Genomic DNA, 22330 nt, shown 5'->3' with positions numbered 1-22330 from the left:
TTTCTCCTTTACTTCACTGGATTTTCTCTCATGACATCCTCCTCTCTGCTTCTTTGTATCTCTCAACACACAACTCAGTCAGTATGACTGTACTTTTTACTATACTCCTGTCACAGATCTGGATCCTATACTGTCAAGTGTATTATCAAGTGTATTATCAAGTGTGTTCTCAAGTGGACTATCAAGGGTAACTTATACTGTCAATGCACAAGTGTGTTCTGCTGCACACAAGAACTTTCAGAGTAAACAAGAGATTATTTATGGTAAAGAGTCTTTGTGATTCTTCATCCCACACCAACACAGTATATACACATTCCTTGGGACATTTTTCCTTTCTGTGGGTGGCAGTAACAATAGACCGGGAGGGTCACTATACCACTCCGGCCCACCATGATAACAACCCAAGGGACCCTGTAGCACCGCGGGGGCTCACCACACTATCAACAGCTCCCTGTAAGGTGTGCTGTGAATGGGTGAAGAGTGCATAAAGAAGAAGTAAGGAAAGAGATGATAGGACAGAAGAAGAAGATACTTTTATAGGTTCACAGATCCATGTGACATATAGGCAAATAGAGATGAGCGAACCTGGTTCGGTATTTTGATTAGCTGCGGCTGCTGAACTTGGATAAAGCTCTAAGGTTGTCTGGAAAACATGGATACAGCCAACGACTATATCCATGTTTTCCACATAGCCTTAGGGCTTTATCCAAGTTCAGCAGCCCCCGCTAATCAAATGCCGAAAGTCCGGGTTCAGATCAAACAATAGCCCTTTACTTCAGCCGTGCAGCATCTGAGTACACAGTCTTACAATAGCGACACCTTGTGGCAAAACTTTATCACTACTACATCACCACTTACAATAAGTACAGGCTTTTGCGAGGGGTGTAACCAATAGCAACACACATGGTGGGACTCCACACCAGGACATACGCGGGACATTGATTTGCTGAGACTGTCCATTCAAAAGTGGCCTAAGGTACTGACGGCAACCATTCCAGATCTGTTTCTCCATTGTAGGGGATATATTTAGTGAATGTTACCCGTTATGCCACAACAACCTTTGAGTTCAGTGTTTTGGTTTACACTGCACACACAACATCACTGGCACCCAAATACCACCAGCCAGGGAGGGCCTTGGAGGGCGCCCCCAGGGTCAAGACATTTCCATTTTGGGCTGTGGGTTCATAAGGGACTGCAAGGTTAGCAAAATCACTCAGCTACATGACATCTATGGCTACCATTCTCAGTTGGGATAGGATAAGTTACTGGAAATTAGCAGGGGCCCTGTAAATGTCAAATCAGTGCTTCCTAATATATCTGAGCGCTGTGCTTAGCTTTGTTCAGTAGGCCCATAGAAAATGAATGGGGCAGTGGCTGAGCATGTGCTCTGTCGTTCCATTAACTCAGAGGGCAATACCTCAGTATTTGTAATCAATGGGGGTCTGATCACTGGAATAGTGTCCTAATAGTGTTTAAAATATAGCAGCTATACTTAAAAAAACAGGCTTGATATTTATGGTTGGGCATACTTTATTAAACATAAGTAAAGGTCTTTATAGATCAGATGTGTGCTACAGCCAGCTGCCTTCCATAAACCTATAAACTGAAATCTTTCTCTAAAGTTGAAAAATCACTCTAAATGCTGTTTTCCACTCCGTACCCAGTTCCAACAAGTTCGTTATTCAAGTTATTCTTCCTGTTGCTCAGAGAAACTCCTGGACATTTCCCTATTTTCTCTTTACCAGTCTTGATTTTTGGCAGAGAAAGTTCTTCATGACCAAGACTGGAGTCACGATGGAGTATTTTACAACTATGGGCTTTACTTAAGCTTGGGATTGGCCCACTTGCTGGGAGGCCTTGGTGGAGGTTCTCTGTGGCGGCAGTGAATATGTAATCTCTACTGAGCTTGGGGAGGTAAGATCTTGTATCGTTGGCTCTCTTTTTTGAGTCAACTTTATTTTCAGTAGACACGGTTTCCAGCTTGTTTTTCTCGTAATGTCTTGTGTCCCCTTGCCCTAAGTCTCTCTCTAATAGTGGCCTGTTTGGTCCCTCTGTTGAGCTTTCCTTGTTCTGCTCTTTGTACTTTTCATCAATTTCCAAAAAGTCATCCTTTTCCTCGTACGCCAAGACATCATGTGTTGGGGCCTCTAAAAATTTAATTTAAAAATCTAGTACAGTAAGAGGAAACTGGGTTCCCATCCAAACCATAGAAAGTTACAATATCCCCCCTGCCACTACTCATACTTTAAAGACCTGCTGCCTCTACTCTCATGTCTGTTTTACCAAATACTTGCCTTTCCTATATAACAATTCAGGAGCACCTTTACCACTCTCTGTCATGCCTTCCCTATGTTATTCTATCTAGAAATGTATGAATAAATTAACTGGGTCATACCATTCCCTGTTGATAATAAGGTGTGTCTGGTACAGTCAGCTCTGATTGGACGCTGTCAGACTATGTAGGAACATGCCCTATTGACAGGGGAAATTGCAACGCCCAGTTGTCATTTTATTTATACACAAGAGGTAGAACAAAAGAATGGCACAAGCCACAGTTTTAAGTAAGATGCTCCAGCATTGTTATTTTCTCAAGAATACAAGTATTTACTAAAATAATAGAAGCTGAGAAGCTTGAGGTACCGGGACTATGAGCGCCAGCCAAACCTGTATTCACCTTAACCTTCTCTGGATGGAAAGGATTTCTTGTATGGCTGAAAAATTCAGGAGTTTGTATCTTTTGGGTTTTCTACTTAAAATAATTTGGCTAAAACTACTATTACTTTGGAGACGGTGAGACCATTTTGAAATTGCATGTCACGCCAGACTGCGGCGCAAACACTAAACTATTACTCCTTTTTTACTCTACTTTACAGTAGGAGAATTGAGATTGCCCACCATTGCCTCCACAGATATATTTTTCAAAGGTTACAGGCTCATTAGGAGACTGCCACCTACAGCACACTGTCAGCACCTCGGGTCAGGTCCGAGTGCTGACAAATTCCCTTTAAACTCCCTTGGTGCAGGGACTTATGCGTCGTGTGTAGGGGAGGAGGATAAGTAAGCTTTACTCTGACACTCACCTTCACTGGTCATCTCAGGACTATTATCTTCTTTCTTACTGCTGTCATTCTCCGATTCTATGTTCTGTAATAATATTCACGTGTGACACAATATATTAAACTCATAGAGACTCGAAACTCATCCGACCCGCCACGTGCAGCATTTGACTACCGGTAGTCAAATGCTTCATGTTAGTATACAATATATATATATATATATATATATATATATATATATATATAATGTAGGAAAAATGATAGAATTGAACGGCACTGTGCTGACTTAAAGTCAAATGGCTTCCAGCCGATGGGTGCACGTCCTTGGTAGTCGACCCCCGACTCCACAGAGTATAGAATAAAGCAGGTAGACGGCACTCCAATAAAGTGAATAGGTGCAGGTTTATTCACCCGTATACGTACAGCTGTACGTATACGGGTGAATAAACCTGCACCTATTCACTTTATTGGAGTGCCGTCTACCTGCTTTATTCTATATATATAATGTATATAGGCATTAGGGACAGTAATCAGGCTTATAACTATAGGACAGTCTTCCCCATCCTTTGGCTCTCCAGATTTTGCAAAATTGCAACTGCCATGTATTACATACCCTTGGTGCTGTGAACACCTCAGTGATGGGCCCCAAATCAGAGAATCATGCCCATATCTAGTGGGCACAGTTTTCAAAGAGATTGTTAAAAGGGTTGTCCGGCACTATTTTTACTCCTGGCTAAATAGATAAAACTTGTACTAACCTGCTGTTTTCCCTCTTCTAGTGCTGCCTGGTCCCTGCTGCTCACCACTTCCTCATCTTGATACAAGGAAGTGGCCAATCAAAGAATATAGCCCATCACACTGCCCCTGCCAATTTTGTCTTCTTCCCATAGTGCATCTTAGTGCCATATCTTCCCAGGTAAGTGACACACATGCACCCGGCTGTCCACATGATGGAGAACGTGACCCATGAGGTGCTATGCTCTAGTCCTGATGCCCATTGAAGACATGTTTGGTGGTGGACAGTAGTCAGCATGGACATTGTGGACTGGTCTCTGGGCCCCACAGTAAGTTGCCATGCTCTGTTTTCATTAACAAGGATCATCCAGGGTAAGTATAATTAAAGCAACTTGTGTATCGTTCCCTTTGCTATTTTCAGGATCTCAACCTATTGTCTGTAAATTATTTTACTTATTACATCCTACTGATGTGGGTTCAAGTGACATCTAACCTCTGAACAATTGTTCTGCTGGTTCCTTTCAGTTTTAAGTTTCTGAATATCAACAGTGACTCTTTCTGTTTACTTACAGCAAGCAGAGATCTTGCAAATGTCAAAGAATTGAAGCACAGAGTATACTAGAAAGGCGCAAAACCCACTATTAATCTGTATGTATATGGTATATACATCACATCTACATCTTTAACCTTGTCTTGGCGTTCACCGTATTCCTCGCCTTCGTGTGCGCTCAGCTGATCCTGTGTAACCATCCCGCTCTCTGTCTGAGTGCTTCTAGTGAACATCAGTCCTATACAAACAAATGATAAAAGTCAGTGATGTCTGACAGGAGCCTCGTCCGGCAGAACACGTGCTCCTATGGTGGTAGATGATGCATAACATTGTATATCATCTGGTGTAGGGTTCAGTGCTACATTCTGGGTTGTTCTAGGTAAGAATCCTCAGTATGAGACATGACAACACATTCTGCTCCTTGAGAAATAAGGAGGAGACAATCACCATAGGAAACAAATGAATGAGATATACACCGATCAGCCAAAACATTACAACAGGTGAAGTGAATGACATGGATGATCTGGCGAAAATGGCGTCTGTCATAGAAGGAGCAAGTGACCAGTCTGTTCTTGAAGCTGTGACCAGGACCAAATAGTGATGTGTATAGTGTATAGACTGGATCATCTCCAGAGCGGCCCCTCTTGTACTGTGTTCCCGGAATACATGAGTGGTTACTACCAACCAAAAGTGTCCAAGAAAGGACAACCAGGGACTGAGGACAGGGTCATGGTGGCTAAAGGTTTATTGATGTCTGGGGGGGGGGGGGAGAAGGCTAGCCCACCTGGTCTGATTTCACAGAAGAGCTGCTGTAGCAAACTGCTGCAAAAGTCCCTGCTGTCTACGATAGAAGTTGTCATATCACTCAGTACATGGCAACTTGTTGTGTGACCTGTCATAGCATCCATACTGATCCCTGCCCACTGCTAACAGTGTCTCCAATGGGCATCAGGACTGGAGCATGGAGCAAGAGAAGAAAGTATCTGGTCTGATGGATCATGTTATCTATGGGAAGAAGACAAGATGGCAGGGGCAGTGTCATGGGCAGTGTTCTACTGGAGACCTTGTGTCCTGGTATCATGTGGATGTTACGGTGACACGTACAACCTACTAAACACTAAGTGGCACTTCATGGCAGTATGCCCTAATGGCATTGGTCAGCAGGATAATACCCCGGGGAAATTGTTCAAAGATTGTTCACAATGGTGACTCGGCCTCCAGATTCCTCAGATCTCAATGTGATTGATTTTCTGTGGGATGTGCTGGAGAAAAAAGTCTAATCCATTGAGGCCACACATCAGACCAGGATCTACCTGCTGATACCACAGGGGACATCACAGGGATATGGGGTCTGGATGGAGGGCATCACAGGGATATGGGGTCTAGATGTTAGCATCACAAGGGTATGGGGTCTGGATGGAGGGCATCACAGGGATATGGGGTCTGGATGTTAGCATCACAGGGGTATGGGGTCTTGATGGGGAGGGACATCACAGGGATAAGGGTCCGGGCCTGGAGGATCTATACCATTATTCTATACAATGCCTGGGCCTGGAAATCTATACAATGTCTAGGGCAGAGGTGTCTGTAATGTAATGGCTGATGGGTGTATGTTATTTATATCCCATATACATAGCCAGGACATCCATACCCTATAATACACCAGACATATCCTTATAGAGTGTCAGCCTACGCTTTCCAGTTCAAGTCCATCCTATATTGTGTAATGTACTTTTTTTTTTTTACAATAGAAACATACAACATAACTCTCCCTGGATACATACACTGCTCAAAAAAATAAAGGGAACACTCAAATAAATCCTAGATCTGACTGAATGAAATATTGTCATTGAATACTTTGTTCTGTACAAAGTTGAATGTAAATCACATTTATTAACCAATGAAGGCCTGGATTTGGAGTCACACACAAAATTAAAGTGGAAAAACACACTACAGGCTGATCCAACTTTGATGTAATGTCCTTAAAACCAGTAAAAATAAGGCTGAGTATTGTGTGTGGCCTCCACGTGCCTGTATGACCTCCCTACAATGCCTGGGCATGCTCCTGATGAGGTGGCGGATGGTCTCCTGAGGGATCTCCTGGCAAGCACATTGAGGGCCGTGTGGCCCTCTAAAGAAATGCCACCCCACGCCATTACATACCCACTGCCAAACTGGTCATGTTGAAGGATGTTGCAGGCAGCAGATGACTCTCCACGGCGTCTCAGGACTCTGTCATGTCTGTTACGAGCTCAGTGTGAACCTGCTTTCGTCTGTGGCAGCACAGGGCGTCAGTGGCGAATTTGCCAATCCTGGTGTTTTCTGGCAAATGCCAAGCGTCCTGCACAGTGTTGGGCTGTGAGCACAACCCCAATATGTGGATGTCGGGCCCTCATACCATCCTCACGGAGTCAGTTTCTAAACATCTGTGCAGACACATGCATATTTGTGGCCGGCTGGAGGTAATTTTGAAGGACTCATATATATATATATATATATATATATATATATATATATATACACACTATAGCCTTGCTACCATATATAGATACATGATACCTACCTCTCTGACTATAAACGCTGCCGTATTTCCATATATTTCTGGGCATCCGATGGGAGTATATATTTTTTATATGCAGTTCTCTATCTTTTTTCTTAAAATGAAAAAGAAAATTGAAACTTAAAGGGGAACTTTACATAAGGAAAACTTGTTTTCTATTAAAAGTACATTAAAAGTTATATAGATGTGTCTATATAATGTATTACCATATCTGTGTGGTTCTGCCACACTGGTAGCTGATAGAAATCCAGGAAGTGAAGAAAATTGGCCTCTGTGCCAATTCACATTGTCTCCTGCTCCCACTGCTCCCCCCCTTAGGAGACAAATATTCCATGCTTCTGTCTCACATTGTGTGTGTTTGCTGATGATGCAGACAGGGAGCAGGGCGTGATGTCATAGGAGGCTTGGCTGGATCCCCCAATCCCCTGAGTGAATCACCATTTCTGACCGGCCAGAAGCAGCTGCTGCAACTTCACTGATTGTGCAAAACTCTGCAGTGAAATTTGGGCTATGTTCACACATGTTGGAGTTTCATTGCAGTACTGCAGCGTATTTGCAAAAATGATGCAGCAACACAATTACATTATGCTAAACGGCACAGAGGATGAGGGCCGACACTGCCAATCCCACCTGGACAAAAAAAAACAAGGCAAAAACAGTATATCCCATGTAAGATAATATCGAATAAAGTCCCTATTATGGGGCTTTAACTTCAAAGACAAAAGATGCTTGATTATAATATGTGCGTGCGAAAAAAAAAAAAGTAAATTAAATTTAAAAAGTTCTTTACTTTATTCCAATATCAGCATTACAGGTAGAGAATACAGTGTACTGTGTGGTGTTACAAGTAGAGAATACAGCATGCTGTCTGGGTTACAGGTAGAGACTACAGTGTGCTGTGTGGTGTTACAGGTAGAGAATACAGTGCTGTGTGGTGTTACAGGTAGAGAATACAGTGTGCTGTGTGGTGTTACAGGTAGAGAATACAGTGTGCTGTGTGGTGTTACAGGTAGAGAATACAGTGCTGTGTGGTGTTACAGGTGGAGAATATAGCGTGCTGTGTGGTGTTACAGGTAGAGGATACAGTGTGCTGTGTGGTGTTACAGGTAGAGAATACAGGGTGCTGTGTGGTGTTACAGGTAAAGAATACAGGGTGCTGTGTGGTGTTACAGGTAGAGAATACAGCATGCTGTGTGGTGTTACAGGTAGAGAATACAGCGTAATGTGTGGTGTTACAGGTGGAGAATACAGCGTGCTGTGTGGTGTTACAGGTAGAGAATACAGCATTGTGTGGTGTTACAGGTAGAGAATACAGCACTGTGTGGTGTTACAGGTAGAGAATACAGTGTGCTGTGTGGTGTTACAGGTAGTGAATATAGTGTGCTGTGTGGTGTTACAGGTAGAGAATACAGTGTGCTGTGTGGTGTTACAGGTAGTGAATATAGTGTGCTGTGTGGTGTTACAGGTAGAGAATACAGCGTGCTGTGTGGTGTTACAGGTAGAGAATACAGCGTGCTGTGTGGTGTTACAGGTAGAGAATACAGTGTTCTGTGTGGAGTTACAGGTAGAGAATACACTGTTCTGTGTGGTGTTACAGGTAGAGAATACAGTGTGCTGTGTGGTGTTACAGGTAGAGAATACAGCATGCTGTGTGGTGTTACAGGTAGAGAATACAGCGTGCTGTGTGATGTTACAGGTAGAGAATACAGCATGCTGTGTGGTGTTACAGGTAGAGAACACAGTGTGCTGTGTGGTGTTACAGGTAGAGAATACAGCGTGCTGTGTGGTGTTACAGGTAGAGAACACAGTGTGCTGTGTGGTGTTACAGGTAGAGAATACAGCGCTGTGTGGTGTTACAGGTAGAGAATACACTGTTCTGTGTGGTGTTACAGGTAGAGAATTAAGCATGCTGTGTGGTGTTACAGGTAGAGAATACAGCGTGCTGTGTGGTGTTACAGGTAGAGAATACAGCATTGTGTGGTGTTACAGGTAGAGAATACAGTGTGCTGTGTGGTGTTACAGGTAGTGAATATAGCGTGCTGTGTGGTGTTACAGGTAGAGAATACAGTGTGCTGTGTGGTGTTACAGGTAGAGAATACAGCGTGCTGTGTGGTGTTACAGGTAGAGAATACAGCATGCTGTGTGGTGTTACAGGTAGAGAACACAGTGTGCTGTGTGGTGTTACAGGTAGAGAATACAGCGTGCTGTGTGGTGTTACAGGTAGAGAACACAGTGTGCTGTGTGGTGTTACAGGTAGAGAATACAGCGCTGTGTGGTGTTACAGGTAGAGAATACACTGTTCTGTGTGGTGTTACAGGTAGAGAATACAGTGTGCTGTGTGGTGTTACAGGTAGAGACTACAGTGTGCTGTGTGGTGTTACAGGTAGAAAATAGAGCGTGCTATGTGGTGTTACAGGTAGAGGATACAGCGTGCTGTGTGGTGTTACAGATAGAGAATACAGTGTGCTGTGTGGGTGGAAACACAATGAAATGATAAAGTACTACAAATAATTCAGTAACACAATGAAACTGCAATGTGTGAACACAGCCTAGATGTTCTGCAACAGATTTGGGCGGGGAATAGGCAGGGTGGGGGACTGTGATGAACAGCTGAGTGAAAGCATTGCACTCTGGAACCTGTAGTACTGTGTACAACTGCTCAACAAGGAAGTACAGTCACACAATACAGAACAACCCCCCCCCCCAAACTAATGGATTTTTATAAGTTTCAAAACTGTAATAGTTAGGTAAATAATGCTACGTATATGCTTCTGCAGAGGTCTACCTGGAGTTCCCCTTTAAAATGACCTAATGCTGTAAGTTCTATGTACTGTATTTCTATGTAAAATGTCAGAGAATGTCTTATATATAATATATTTAGCCTGGCTAATGAGAATGCACATGGAAGCCAGAGGTCTTCAAGCAGAGCTGCAGTGTAAAGCATGGGGAAAAGGAAGGGGTTATGATGAGATGGTAAGTTCATTTATGAATACCTTATCCTCCAATTGAGCAATGTACCCGCAGTCACTTCCTAGGGATACGTCTATGAAGACCATGTTGGATCAGAATACTCTAAGCTAGTGTTCCCCACCCTCTGGCCCTCCAGCTATTGCAAAATTACAACTCCCATCATGCCCAAAGGAACCACTACTCTCTAAGCATTGCTTTCTCTATATTGAGTAGCATAGATAACTTAAACCTCACGTGTGGCTATGAATGCTTTGCTGGATAAAGATCTTTGTGTCACCTGCTGGTCAGAGGTGATATTGCAGCCTCATTTCTGTATTTTCGGGAAAATGGGAAGCTGGAAAGCGTTGAAATCTGGGAAAAGGGCTTCATGGCGAAAAGATTGAAGCATTATTTTCAGGACAGCATTACAACCTTAATGTTTTATAGGGAAGAAGTTACTTTGATTGTGTGTAGACTATTATTACTGTAGGACTCTATCCTATTGTGTTTATGGGTGTCGGGAGTCATTTAGAGGGTAATGGCGTGTAAATCTGCACTTAGTGCCTTAAATAATTTGCAACGCCATACACAATAGATATGTTTTTATCAATGATACAGGGATATGTACGCTGCCAGGGTTGTCTGCTGGGCATGAAAGCAAACAATAGTGCCCCCATATGCTCGTCAGTTATTGCTGCTAGGGGGGAGAGCATACAGGACAGTCACACAGTATGTCTCCCATCTGCTGTTGCTGTACCTGCTGGTCACTGTTCACATTACACACCTGTTGTGTTTGCAGCTGTTCTAGCAGCTGAGATATCATCAGCAGTGTTGTCAAACAAATTTCCAGCCTTCTCATGCACTACACGGCCACATCTAGGGGAAGTAAGACTGCAACAACAGGATCTCCTAAGGGTCTAATAAACTGCAGGAAGATCACAAGAGTGCAGGGATCTAGGTTTACTTCCGTTTGGAAGCATCAGAGATCTCTGTGTTAGTACGGACCCGAATTAAATGGATTGTCTAGACTGACCGCTCTCTTTCAGAAACAGCGCCTCTCCTGTCCTCAGTTTGGGTGCAGGTTTTTTGCAGTTCAATTTCATTAAAGTGAATGGAGATGTGTTGTAAATAGAGATGAGCGAACCGGGTTCGAGTTGATCCAAACTCGAACGTTCGGTATTTGATTAGCTGGGGTTGCTGACTTTGGATAAAGCTGTAAGGTTGTCTGGAAAACATGGATACAGTCGATGACTATATCCATGATTTCCACATAGCCTTAGGGCTTTATCCAAGTTCAGCAGCCACCGCTAATCAAATGCCGAAAGTTCGGGTTCGGATAGACTTGAGCATGCTCGAGGTTCGCTCATCTCTAGTTGTAAAACCTAAGGGCAGGGGGTGGTGCTATTTTTGCTAGAAAGTAGCTGTGCTTTTTCTAATTCTGGACAACCCCTTTAGTACATTAGGGACATCTCATACTGTATACTGTAAGGAGAAGTCCCGTGAGGGGAAAAAATCATTTTGGGCAGGGGGTAGAGAGAACATAATAGAGAAAGTATGCTTAGCAGACCTCGTACCCGTGCTGTACAGCGTCACTGGGCTCTTGTTCCCCACCGGATGTAGTTTTCTCCTGGCTTCAGGATACATCATAACTCGGCTGAAACATCAAGAAAGGGTGGGATATAGCCTGATCAGCTAATTGGTGACTGCAGCGGTGCCCCACCCCATTCACTAGCTGGCTGAGTGGGGCATCCATCAGCAGCAGAGGATATATGAAGACTGTTGGTTGGGATCCAGGAGCTGGATGCGGCGCTGCACATGCACCGGGACAGGTAAATATACCTTCTTTATTATGTTTCCCCCACCCACTGCCAAAATGATTCCCCCCGGCCAGACTTTTTTAGGACCTCAAGATACTCAAATCCCATTCAGAGAAATGGGAAACATTTTCCGCAAGAAATCTGCTGCGTGAGAATATATCTCTAGAGCGTTAAAGAAAAGTTATGCTGTATTTACAACCTTCTTACTTTTTCTCCCATATTTATCTTCAGCGCACTCTCCAAAGTAGCACAGCCAGGAGCATCATTAACAGTCCTCCATACACAAGTCTTATAGTCAAACTTAATGGACATGTCTTTTTTTTTCGCCCATGCTAACTATGTATGTCTATCGGTGGGGCTCGTACCCACAGGGGAGACCTTCATTTTCTGTGTTGGGCTGGGTTCACACCTGAGTCAAAGCTCAATTCAGGTGCTTCACTGTGAAACACTGCATAAGCTTGGGCATCACTATGGAGGTTGTAGAGGTAGCCGCCACACACCAGTCCACTATAACACATAAGATGACACCTGTGTTATATATAGTACATAGTAGTTAGAGTAAGCAAGTGTTTCTTTTATATCTAATTTGCATAAACCCCTCCCCTTTGGGGCCTGATTCATCAGTCTTTCGAAGAAAAAAAAAGCGGGATTGTTGATATATACGCAGAAGTGACTGTGGGCATTAAAAATATAAATTTTTTTAGCTTCCCCCCCCCCCTTTTTTTTTTTAGTTCAGATTCGACCACGTTTGACCATCTATATTATGTCCAAAACCCTCGGACCTTCAGAGCTGTACTGTCCCCCATATATCACCTTTATAGTTTGCTGCAGTGATAGAATGTCCTCCTGTAGTTTCCTTGAAGTGTCGTAGGCTTCAGACGTCTTCTTACTTTCCATGGCCAGCTGACGGTCATAGAAGTTATCCATGAGGTGGAGTTGTTTATCTAGCACCTGAAAGCAGAATAGGAATAAGTAAATGAAGCTTAATAGTTTCTGTTCATGTACAGAATCAGAGTATGGAATCAGTAGAAGCAGTAATAGATGACTGTGGCGTTACAAACAGGATTTTCTTAAACTTGGTTATTGTGGTCATGGTCAAATGTACATGGTCAAAATCTTAGGGTCCTTTTCCATGACCCAATATGGGGCCATGCAAGGGGGTAAATGAGCGCCCATCAGCGAGATAGGCGCTCATTTGTAGTGCCTTTACACTGCACAATTAGTCGAGTAGCTGGGCCGCAAAAATGATCACTGTATCATTTGCTCGGCCATTAAGGAGAGGGAAACTGACAGCATGGATAATTTTAAAGCAGGTTTGAAAGATGCGATTAACCCTTCATGCTCATGGTGAGCGTGTGCCTCTACACATGTATAGCTGCAGTATAAGGCCGGGTTCACACAGCGCATGACACCGGCCGTTCTGTGACCCGGCCGTGTCACAGAAAGGCAGTTATCCGTGAAGTTCATCCCGGCCGGTTCTGCGGGTGCATCCTTGTAACATCCCATTTCACCGTAGCACACAATGAAAAGTTTCCCCATCCCTTCATGAGATAAAGTAGCTATGCTGAAGTCATATGTACCCTCTAACTTCTACCAGTTAAAAATATTTTGAGAGATCCCTAAGGGTTTTTTACATTTTTTATTGTAAATTTGCAAAATCATTAAGTGAAATATTGGTGACAACTCTCACGTTGAGACATGACAAGCCCCAGGCCTTGCTCATCCCCATTCCTCAACACATAGAAGGAACAACCATTAGTAATGAGTATCTAGACTAATCAATCCTCTAAAAGATGTAGGGTGATATACAGAGTGGGGGCTTGAAAGTTTGTGAAACCTTAAAGTAGATAAAAGAACCAAATCTGATAAACCAGTGAAACATATTAAACTTCATTTCTTGAGAAAAAACGATCCAGTATTGCATATCTGTGAGTGATGAAAGTGAACCTTTCTGAAAAGCAGATATTTTATACAAATGGAGGAAATTCATGACCATTATGCCCCTCCCCTGGAGAATCCAACCCACAAAGATCACAAAGAGGTAAAATAGTCCATGAGGTCACAAAGAAACCCAAGGTGATCTCTAAGCAACTAAAGATCTTTCCCACATTAGCTAATGTTAATGTTCATCAGTAATGTTGAGCGGAGAGGCCGAACTGTTCAGGTTTGTCAACGTTCTCAGAACCCAAAAGCTCAATGTTTGACTCCTCGTGACTGCAGATGTTGGAAGCAGCCCTAGATAGTATTGAAAAACATGGATACAGCCTACAGCCTGTATCTGTTGCTGCTACTTTGGTGCCTGCGAATGCCACTTTGCTTGGGGGCCTCCACTATGGAGGGCATGTGCTACACTGTATACAGTGGGTGTGTGGTGTCCCACCACGCGTGTTCCTTGTCTTTACACCCCCCACAAAAGCCTGTACTCATTGGTACCAAGTATTATTGGTAGTGAAGTATTACCTATGTTTTACCACTAGATGTCGCTAGTATATGTACTGTATGCCTAAGTATTGCACAGCTGTAGCAGTTGAAGGGTTATAGTTAGGGATGGTCCGAAACTGCCGAGGTTCGGGTTCGTAAGAACCTGAACGCTCAGCATCAGATTCCCGCTGTCTGCCCGCTCCGTGGAGCGGGTGGATACAGCGGGAGGACCGCCTGGAAAACTGGGATACAGCCTATGGCTATGGCTGTATCCCAGTTTTCCAGGCGGTCCTCCCGCTGTATCCACCCTCTCCACGGAGAGGGCAGACAGCGGGAATCATTACAGAGAGTTCGGGTTCGTACGAACTCGGTTTGGACCATCCCTAGTTATAGTCTTTATGATCTGTGCACCAATGAGAGCTCTTTCTCTATCCTTCTCTTTTTCTTGCACTCCCTTCTCACCCACTCACAGCACATGTTACATATGCTGTAGGAAGTTATCACATGGGGAGAGGAAGTGTAGCCACATCTGTAGTAGTGAAAATGATGGAAACTCTTCTAAAAAAGAAGATAATGGATCACCTAAGAATCAACAATTTGATGGATTCAAAACAGCATGGCTTTACTGAGGGCCGATCATGTCAGACTAATCTCATTGATTTCTTTGATTATGCCACAAAAGTGCTGGATGAAGGTTGTGCTGTGGATATCGCCTATCTGGACTTCAGCAAAGCTTTTGATACAGTTCCCCATAAAGAGCTGATAGAGAAGTTGGAGAAAATTGGACTTAATCCCTGGATAGTTCAGTGGATTTGTGGTTGCCTGAAGGATAGATATCAGAGGGTTGTTGTTAATAGTGTATATTCCGAGCAGAGACTGGTTACAAGTGGTTGCCACAAGGGTCTGTTCTGGGTCTTATTCTTTTTAATATGTTTGTAAGTGACATAGGAGAAGGTTTGGTAGGTAAAGTTTGTCTGTTTGCTGACGACACAAAAGTGTGCAATAGGGTTGATATTCCTGGAGCTGTCAGTAATATGGAAAATGATTTAGCTTTGCTAGATACGTGGTCCAAACAGTGGAAATTGAAGTTCAACGTTTCCAAATGTAAAATAATGCACTTGGGGAGGAGGAATCCTCTATCCGAGTATCACATCGGCAGTTCTGCGTTGGAAAAGACTTCAGAAGAGAAGGATTTAGGGGTAGTGATATCAGACAGCCTTAAAATGAGTCACCAGTGCAACCAGGCTAATCGTATGCTGGGGTGTATAGCTAGAGGTATAACCAGTAGGAAGAGGGAGATTGTGATCCCACTGCACAGAGCTCTAGTAAGGGCACATCTGGAATACTGTGTCCAGTTCTGGAGGCCTCACCTAAAAAGGATATTGATAAAATAGAACGGGTCCAAAGACTTAAGGATTTGAATCTGTATAGTCTGGAGGAAAGAAGGGAAAGGGGGGACATGATTGAAACCTTTATGTATGTTACAGGACTAAATAAGGTTCAGGAGGGAAGTGTTTTTAGTAAAAAACTGAGCTCAAGAACAAGAGGACACAGTGAGAGGTTAGTTGGGGGAAAGATCAGAAGCAATGTGAGAAAATATTATTTTACTGAAAGAGTAGTAGATACCTGGAACAAACTTCCAGCAGAGGTGGTTGGTAAATCCACAATAACAGAATTTAAACACGCCTGGGATAAACATATATCTATCCTAAGATAATAAGAAAGAAAATACTAAAAGGGCAGACTAGATGGACCCAGTGGTCTTTTTCTGCCGACAATCTTCTATGTTTCTATGTTTCTCAGCAGGCAACTCAGTCAGCAGGCTGTACTCTTTTTTTAAGCTCTCAGCACAGATCTGATTACTAAAATCCAAGGTATCTTATCAAGCCAAAAGCCTATTGTGTATCACTATATCAAGTATTCCTGCAGTAAAGAAGAGTTTATTTATTGTAACTGGACTATGATTTTTATCCAAGCACCTACACAGTCATTGCATCTTCCTTGGGTCAGCTCCCCTTTCTGTGGGTGGCGGTACCGATAGTCCAGGTGGGTCACGACTCCAAACCAGGACCACCGTGATAAGCACCCAAGGGACCTCCAAATAGCCCGGCAGGTTACTGACCACAAGGGAAAGGGTATAGCCAGCCTCACTAAACTAAAACCAGGTGTGCCATCATACCTGTGTGCCCAACCAACACTGGCGTCATGACAGCGTAACATCTGGCTGAGTTCCCCGACCAACCACTACTGCAGTGGAGTCACAGTTTACCATCTGGCAAGTGACCGGTCGCGCCTCCCAGCGGGGCATCACCACAGCTGTACATGGCGGATATATATGGGGCAAGTAGTTGTAGGAATGTACTGCACTGTATATAGGGGGCGCATGTGCTGCACTGTATATAGGGGGGGGCATGTTGCAGATATTTATGGCAGGCTCTTATAGGAAGAATCTAGCTGACACTTTGCATAGTGTGGGGCTTGTAGCTGTAGTGGCATTTTCAAGGACATATGCTGCACTGCATATAGGGGCGTATGTTTGCACTGATGTCAGGGAAGGTGCTATTGCTTTCACTTTGTTTGTACCTTGTAGCGTCACAAATGCATAAAAACGCCCCTATAACATCTGTCTGAGAGTTGGGAGAGTTTACCATCACTTTCTGTCCAATATGGCTTCACTTCACTTGTTGTCACTTTTACACAAATGGCCACCACAGCTGAATATAAAAAATACCAATATCTCTGTAAGTAAACCAGACCTAATCACCAAACCTCATTTACCGCCTGCCCTGTCTCCTGATCTACTTTTATATGATTATTTTAAAATTTAGGATAAAACTCCCTTTAATTTCTTAGCAGTATCCCACAGGGATTGTTCACTTTATGGATAGGGCTATACCTTTATTTTGGTGCTATCGATCTCCATCTTTATCAGGAGACTGGATAACTTTTTATTGAGCTCTTCTCTCTCGGCAAGATTCTTATCCTCCGCCAGTCTCTGTAGCCGCCATAAATTATCCTTTGCCTTCAGCAATTCACTTTCTGCCACCCTCAGCTTCAGAGATAGGCCTCGCTCACTCTCCTGTGTGGTCCTCAGGTTCTCTCTCAGCGTCCTGACTTCACTACAATGTCTGGCTATAAGATGGTGTATACTACCCTCTGGGCTTTCGTATTTCTGCAGGGCCTTCATGTGTATATGCTGGAGTCGGGTCAGCAGCCGATTCTCACGGTTTGTGGCCTCCAGGGTGCGCTGGACATCACACAGCTCGTCCTTAAGTTCTTTCACTTTGCGAATTTGTGCTGACAAGATGCGGCATGTGATGTCACTTTCTGCCTTATGGGTGGTGAAAGGAGCCTGTTGTGGCTTTATGGATGACTGTTTGCAAGGTGGTGACTTCCTCCAGGAAAATCTTCTGTCTGCTAATCACAAAAACAGAAGCTTTAAAGTAACACTACATAAAAAAATGGCTGCTTGTATGTCTAGCGCTGAGGGCATCACCCAGGAATTATGTCATTCATTTTCTCCACCCCCTTAAAGGGGTTATCCAAGATTAGAAAAAGCTCAACTACTTTCTTGCCAAAAACAGCACCACCGCTCCATTCACTTAGAGAACTGAGCTGCAAAACCCACACCCAAACTGAGGACAGGAGAGGTGCTGTTTCTGATCAAAAGCAGCCATGTTTTTCTAAGTCTCTATAACCTCTTTAAGGGTGCGTTCACACCTACAGGATCTGCAGCAGATCTGCAGCAGATTTGATGCTGTGTTCAGTTATTTAAATGAAATCTGCTGCAGAAAATCAGCTGCAGATCCTGTAGGTGTGAACGCACCATAAGTCTTACTATATGTAGACGCAGCTCTGGTATTTGGCGCTTTAGAACCTGATTTCTTACGTCCATGTTTAAAATTTGGAATCAGATAAAAGTTCTAAGGCTGTTTTGGTTGCTGGATTAAAGTAATTTTGTTACACATCCAAATTTGGTCAGTGTAGTACTGGATTCTACTTTATTGGATGCCAATGGGTGAAAGTCCGACCTCTGAAACAGATCTTCCCACTGATTAGGCCTAATAGTGCTTGGATGGCAGACATGGGTGTATGGTGCAAGACCATAGAGGCTAGTGATTGACAGCAATAGTCACCTGAACAACAGCTAGAGGAGCAATTGGGAGGTGTTGAATGAAAAAAGGGAGCAGTGGAATCATACAAAAACTAAGGATTAAAGTCATAATGATTATTTTATTGTATATGTGTGTGTAGCAGAGCTGTGTGTATATAAAATGTATGTGTGTGTAGCAGAGCTGTGTGAATATATAATGAATGTGCATCAGTGCAGTGCGTGTGTGTGTAGCAGAGCTGTGTGTATATATAATCTATGTGCAGTAGTGCTGCATATGTGTGTGTGGCAGAGCTGTGTGTATATAATGCATGTGCAGCAGTGCTGTGTATGTGTGTACAGTATGTGTAGCAGAGCTCTGTATGTATATATATATTTCTTTATTATTTTACACTACAATCATCAGGGCGTCGGGAGCGCATCGCTATTACACAGACATTTGTGCCTGGACCTAAAGAAACAAGATTATCGGCTGATCGTTCTCTCTATTATATGGATTATGCCTGATTTGGCCGATTATCGCTCCGTGTAATAGGGCCCTAAGGACTTCACAGTATTAGTAAATTGCAACCACTGTCCTCATTATACAATCTTACCGACTTTAGGGAATGTCTGGCACATGCTGTTCTTTCTTTTCTCTGGGATCTTTTCTGGAGTCTTTTCCCTCTCCTTTACTCTTCCAGCTTTCTCGTCGGAGTTGTCACTGAGGGATTGGTTACTGCAGCTTGTCTTACTTGCACTAGGAGTGCTGCTGCAGGGACTATGGGTCGGGTCTGTCTCCATTCTATGTTCCCATCTAAAATGTCAATACTCATCCTTGTAGAACTATAAGTAAAAGAAATGACTTTGTATGTAGTAACTATTGCAGGCAGTAATATTGGACCTCATTTACTAACAATGTATCAGTTTTAAGCCATTATGCTGAGTCTGTTTTCTCGCGTCACATTCATTAATATGGTGCACGCCCTTAGTAAATCTGGAAGGTTTTTCACAGGACGAAACTAAAACCCCACCATCCCGCCACTCTAAAAGTGGCTGGTTTTTAGAATAGAAAACCCATAAAAAAATTATGGTTTGCGTAATTAATCTGTTTGTTGTGGCAGGTGTTAAAGGACACACCCACTTGGACGGTTTTTCGACAAAATTGATAGGTTTGTCAGGTTTTTAGAGAAAATTGTGTCGCACACCTTTAGTAAATATGTCGAAATACTAAACCGACTGGGAAAATGGGCAACAAACAGACCTTCATTAATCCATAACTTTTTCCCCATAATCCTTTATAAGGGGTTAAAATGGTTAGGTTTAGAATCTGGAAGGTTATTGGTCACTTTGATCTTCCGAATATACTGTAATATTGCATACAGATGCCCTGGCACATACACTTCAGCATATCGCTGCACTGTAGCACCTGCACCAGTCGTCCAGCTATAATGCTGGGTGTAAAGGATTAAAGTCACTCTGCCTGACATGGAAATGTGGTCAGATGGGTATATGGGGTTAAAACTTTTGAAGATACAGAGGTAAGCATAAGGGGGGCACAAAAGGAAAAAATTGTTAGCAGAGACAATAGTATAGTGGGGCAATCAGAGGACACTGTAACTTTATGGGGGCACAAAGGAGGTTTCATTACAGTGTTGGGGCTCAAAAGTGTATAATTATATTGGGATACATACGAGAATAATCACCATGGGTGCACAAGGATCAGAGAGTTACTTTGTAAAGGGTGTAAAGTGGGTAACAATACTGTGTGGGGACACAATGGAGGTCACTAATACTGATGTGCTCATAAGGACCATTATTACTCTGTGGGGGCACAAATGGGGTATTATTACTATATGGGAGCACAAATTGGCCAATTATTACTTTGTGGGAGCACAGTGAAGAACACCACAGGCAACTATTACTGTGTGAGGCTGTAGGGGAGGACACCACAGGCAACTATTACTGTGTGAGGGTGTAGGGGAGGACACCACAGGCAACTATTACTGTATGGGGGGATAGGGGAGGACACCACAGGCAACTATTACTGTGTGGGGGGATAGGGGAGGACACCACAGGCAACTATTACTGTGTGGGGGTGTAGGGGAGGACACCACAGGCAACTATTACTGTGTGAGGGTGTAGGGGAGGACACCACAGGCAACTATTACTGTGTGAGGGTGTAGGGGAGGACACCACAGGCAACTATTACTGTGTGAGGGTGTAGGGGAGGACACCACAGGCAACTATTACTGTGTGAGGGTGTAGGGGAGGACACCACAGGCAACTATTACTGTGTGAGGATGTAGGGGAGGACACCACAGACAACTATTACTGTGTGAGGGTGTAGGGGAGGACACCACAGGCAACTATTACTGTGTGAGGGTGTAGGGGAGGACACCACAGGCAACTATTACTGTGTGAGGGTGTAGGGGAGGACACCACAGGCAACTATTACTGTGTGAGGGTGTAGGGGAGGACACCACAGGCAACTATTACTGTGTGAGGGTGTAGGGGAGGACACCAAAGGCAACTATTACTGTGTGAGGGTGTAGGGGAGGACACCAAAGGCAACTATTACTGTGTGAGGGCACAGAGGAGGACACCAGTGGTGTAAATGAAGGGGATGCAGAGGGTGCAACTTAGCCCAGGAACCCAAAGAGGACCATAAGGTCTCTCTTTCCTATATAAGGAGACTAGTATTTGGGAATTGTGATTATATAGAAGAGGACACTAGTACTGTAGTGCTGTGTGGGGCTCAAAAGAGGACACTAGTTCTGTGTGGGGCACTAGTACTGTTGGAGGCTCAAAAAAGGGCACTAGTACTGTGTGGGGCACAAGAGGGTACTAGTTTTGTAGAGGGCACTAGTACTGTGTGGGGTACAGAACATGGCACAATAATTATGTGGGGCACAAGAAGGCCAAATTATGGGGTGGGGCACAAAAGAGGGAACTAGTATGGTGTGGGGTATTAAAAAAAAGGGCACATTTAAGCTGAAGTCTATGTTCACTGCTGCAGATTTGCTCTTTGTGTGAACTCAGAGCCAAAGATCAAAAACTTCAATCTATGTACTTGCGTTTAGTATAGTAGGCCAGCGGACTTATCACTATAATATGTTGCTCATATGTAGGGCGCTATACGGTGGTGACAGATCTGACTTATTATGAAGAATCCCAGATAATAGAAGATCAGGATGAATAATGATGATGTAGCAGAGCTGAACACTACCTTTCACCGCTACAGGTAGTATAGATAGAGTTTGCAAGTATGAGAGGATGTCAACAACGAAGAAGGCATTGAAGCTTTATCTAGAAAAATCAGTATTCACCGGGGTCCTCAACTTGCATTGAAACATAAGAGGACCAGACTATTCACTCTCATCATGAACGGCGACAAATAAAAAGCTAAAGTCAGCTGCATCTGACAGCCATGCTACAGCTTACACATAGGAAAGCTGAATGAATTTATGATTTATTTTATGCACAATAAAACATCCGGACATGGCCCCTAGACAGTATGCTGCACCCTAAGTGAAGTATAGCTGAATACTGCAGTGTCCCTCAACCTGGAGGTCTCCAGGCATTGCAAAACTACAACTCCCATCATGCCCTGACAGCCGAAGGCTTGAGGAACACAATTTATAACATGGCAGATAGTTTTGCTATATGCCAAACTCAGCTCTGCTACAATAGTATTAATATTACACAATAGCTATATCCTACTTTATCATAGCTTAGGTCCTGACATAGTCTAGGACCCCAGGAATGAACTCTGTTACCCCTGCAGCTATAACCACCCCCATCCACCATTACCTGCGCTCCGCTCACTGCTCTCCAACAGTTTCCAACAGATGTTTTGCAGGAGAAATAAAAAAACAACAACCTGTATCCTGTTGCTATGGAGACAGGAAACCTAAGCATGCTGGGAGGTGTAGTTCCTGAAGCCAGGACTCCATCTTGTGGCACGTGAAGAGATGCCAGTTTCACATAAACGGCGATGGTGCCCTCTAGCCTGCACTGGCATATGGCAACACTCATCTGCTGTAGGTTTATTGGTTCATAAAATAAAACTGAGATACAGTACACATGAGCAGAGAGATGATGATCAAGAATCATTCAGCATCTATGGGATGGGTGTGTGCTGGATTATCA

The 22330-nt window shown here is 43.6% G+C and overlaps 1 protein-coding gene across 4 annotated transcripts; it reads right to left on the bottom strand.

The window, feature by feature from the left end:
- Window positions 1-1512: 1512 nt before the first annotated feature.
- LCA5L (lebercilin LCA5 like) lies at window positions 1513-22090 on the bottom strand. 4 transcript variants are annotated; one of them, XM_069945028.1, is made up of 8 exons: window positions 21992-22090; window positions 18796-19024; window positions 16985-17505; window positions 12481-12618; window positions 6905-6995; window positions 4479-4579; window positions 3081-3144; window positions 1513-2147 (listed from the first exon to the last, which is right to left on the bottom strand). In XM_069945028.1, exons 2-8 carry the CDS (start codon window positions 18980-18982, stop codon window positions 1636-1638), a joined length of 1614 nt encoding a protein of 537 aa, XP_069801129.1. In that variant the 5' UTR covers window positions 18983-19024; window positions 21992-22090; the 3' UTR covers window positions 1513-1635. The 4 variants fall into 4 exon arrangements, with proteins under 4 accessions (XP_069801129.1, XP_069801132.1, XP_069801130.1 ...); XM_069945031.1 differs by having other exon boundaries at window positions 16985-17502; XM_069945029.1 differs by having other exon boundaries at window positions 18796-18995.
- Window positions 22091-22330: the final 240 nt, after the last annotated feature.

The sequence above is a fragment of the Dendropsophus ebraccatus genome, chromosome 11, assembly GCF_027789765.1.
Source record: "Dendropsophus ebraccatus isolate aDenEbr1 chromosome 11, aDenEbr1.pat, whole genome shotgun sequence".
Lineage (NCBI taxonomy): Eukaryota > Metazoa > Chordata > Amphibia > Anura > Hylidae > Dendropsophus > Dendropsophus ebraccatus.
The sequence above is the reverse complement of the archived record's forward strand: the minus strand, read 5'-3'. Positions and strand labels throughout refer to the sequence as shown.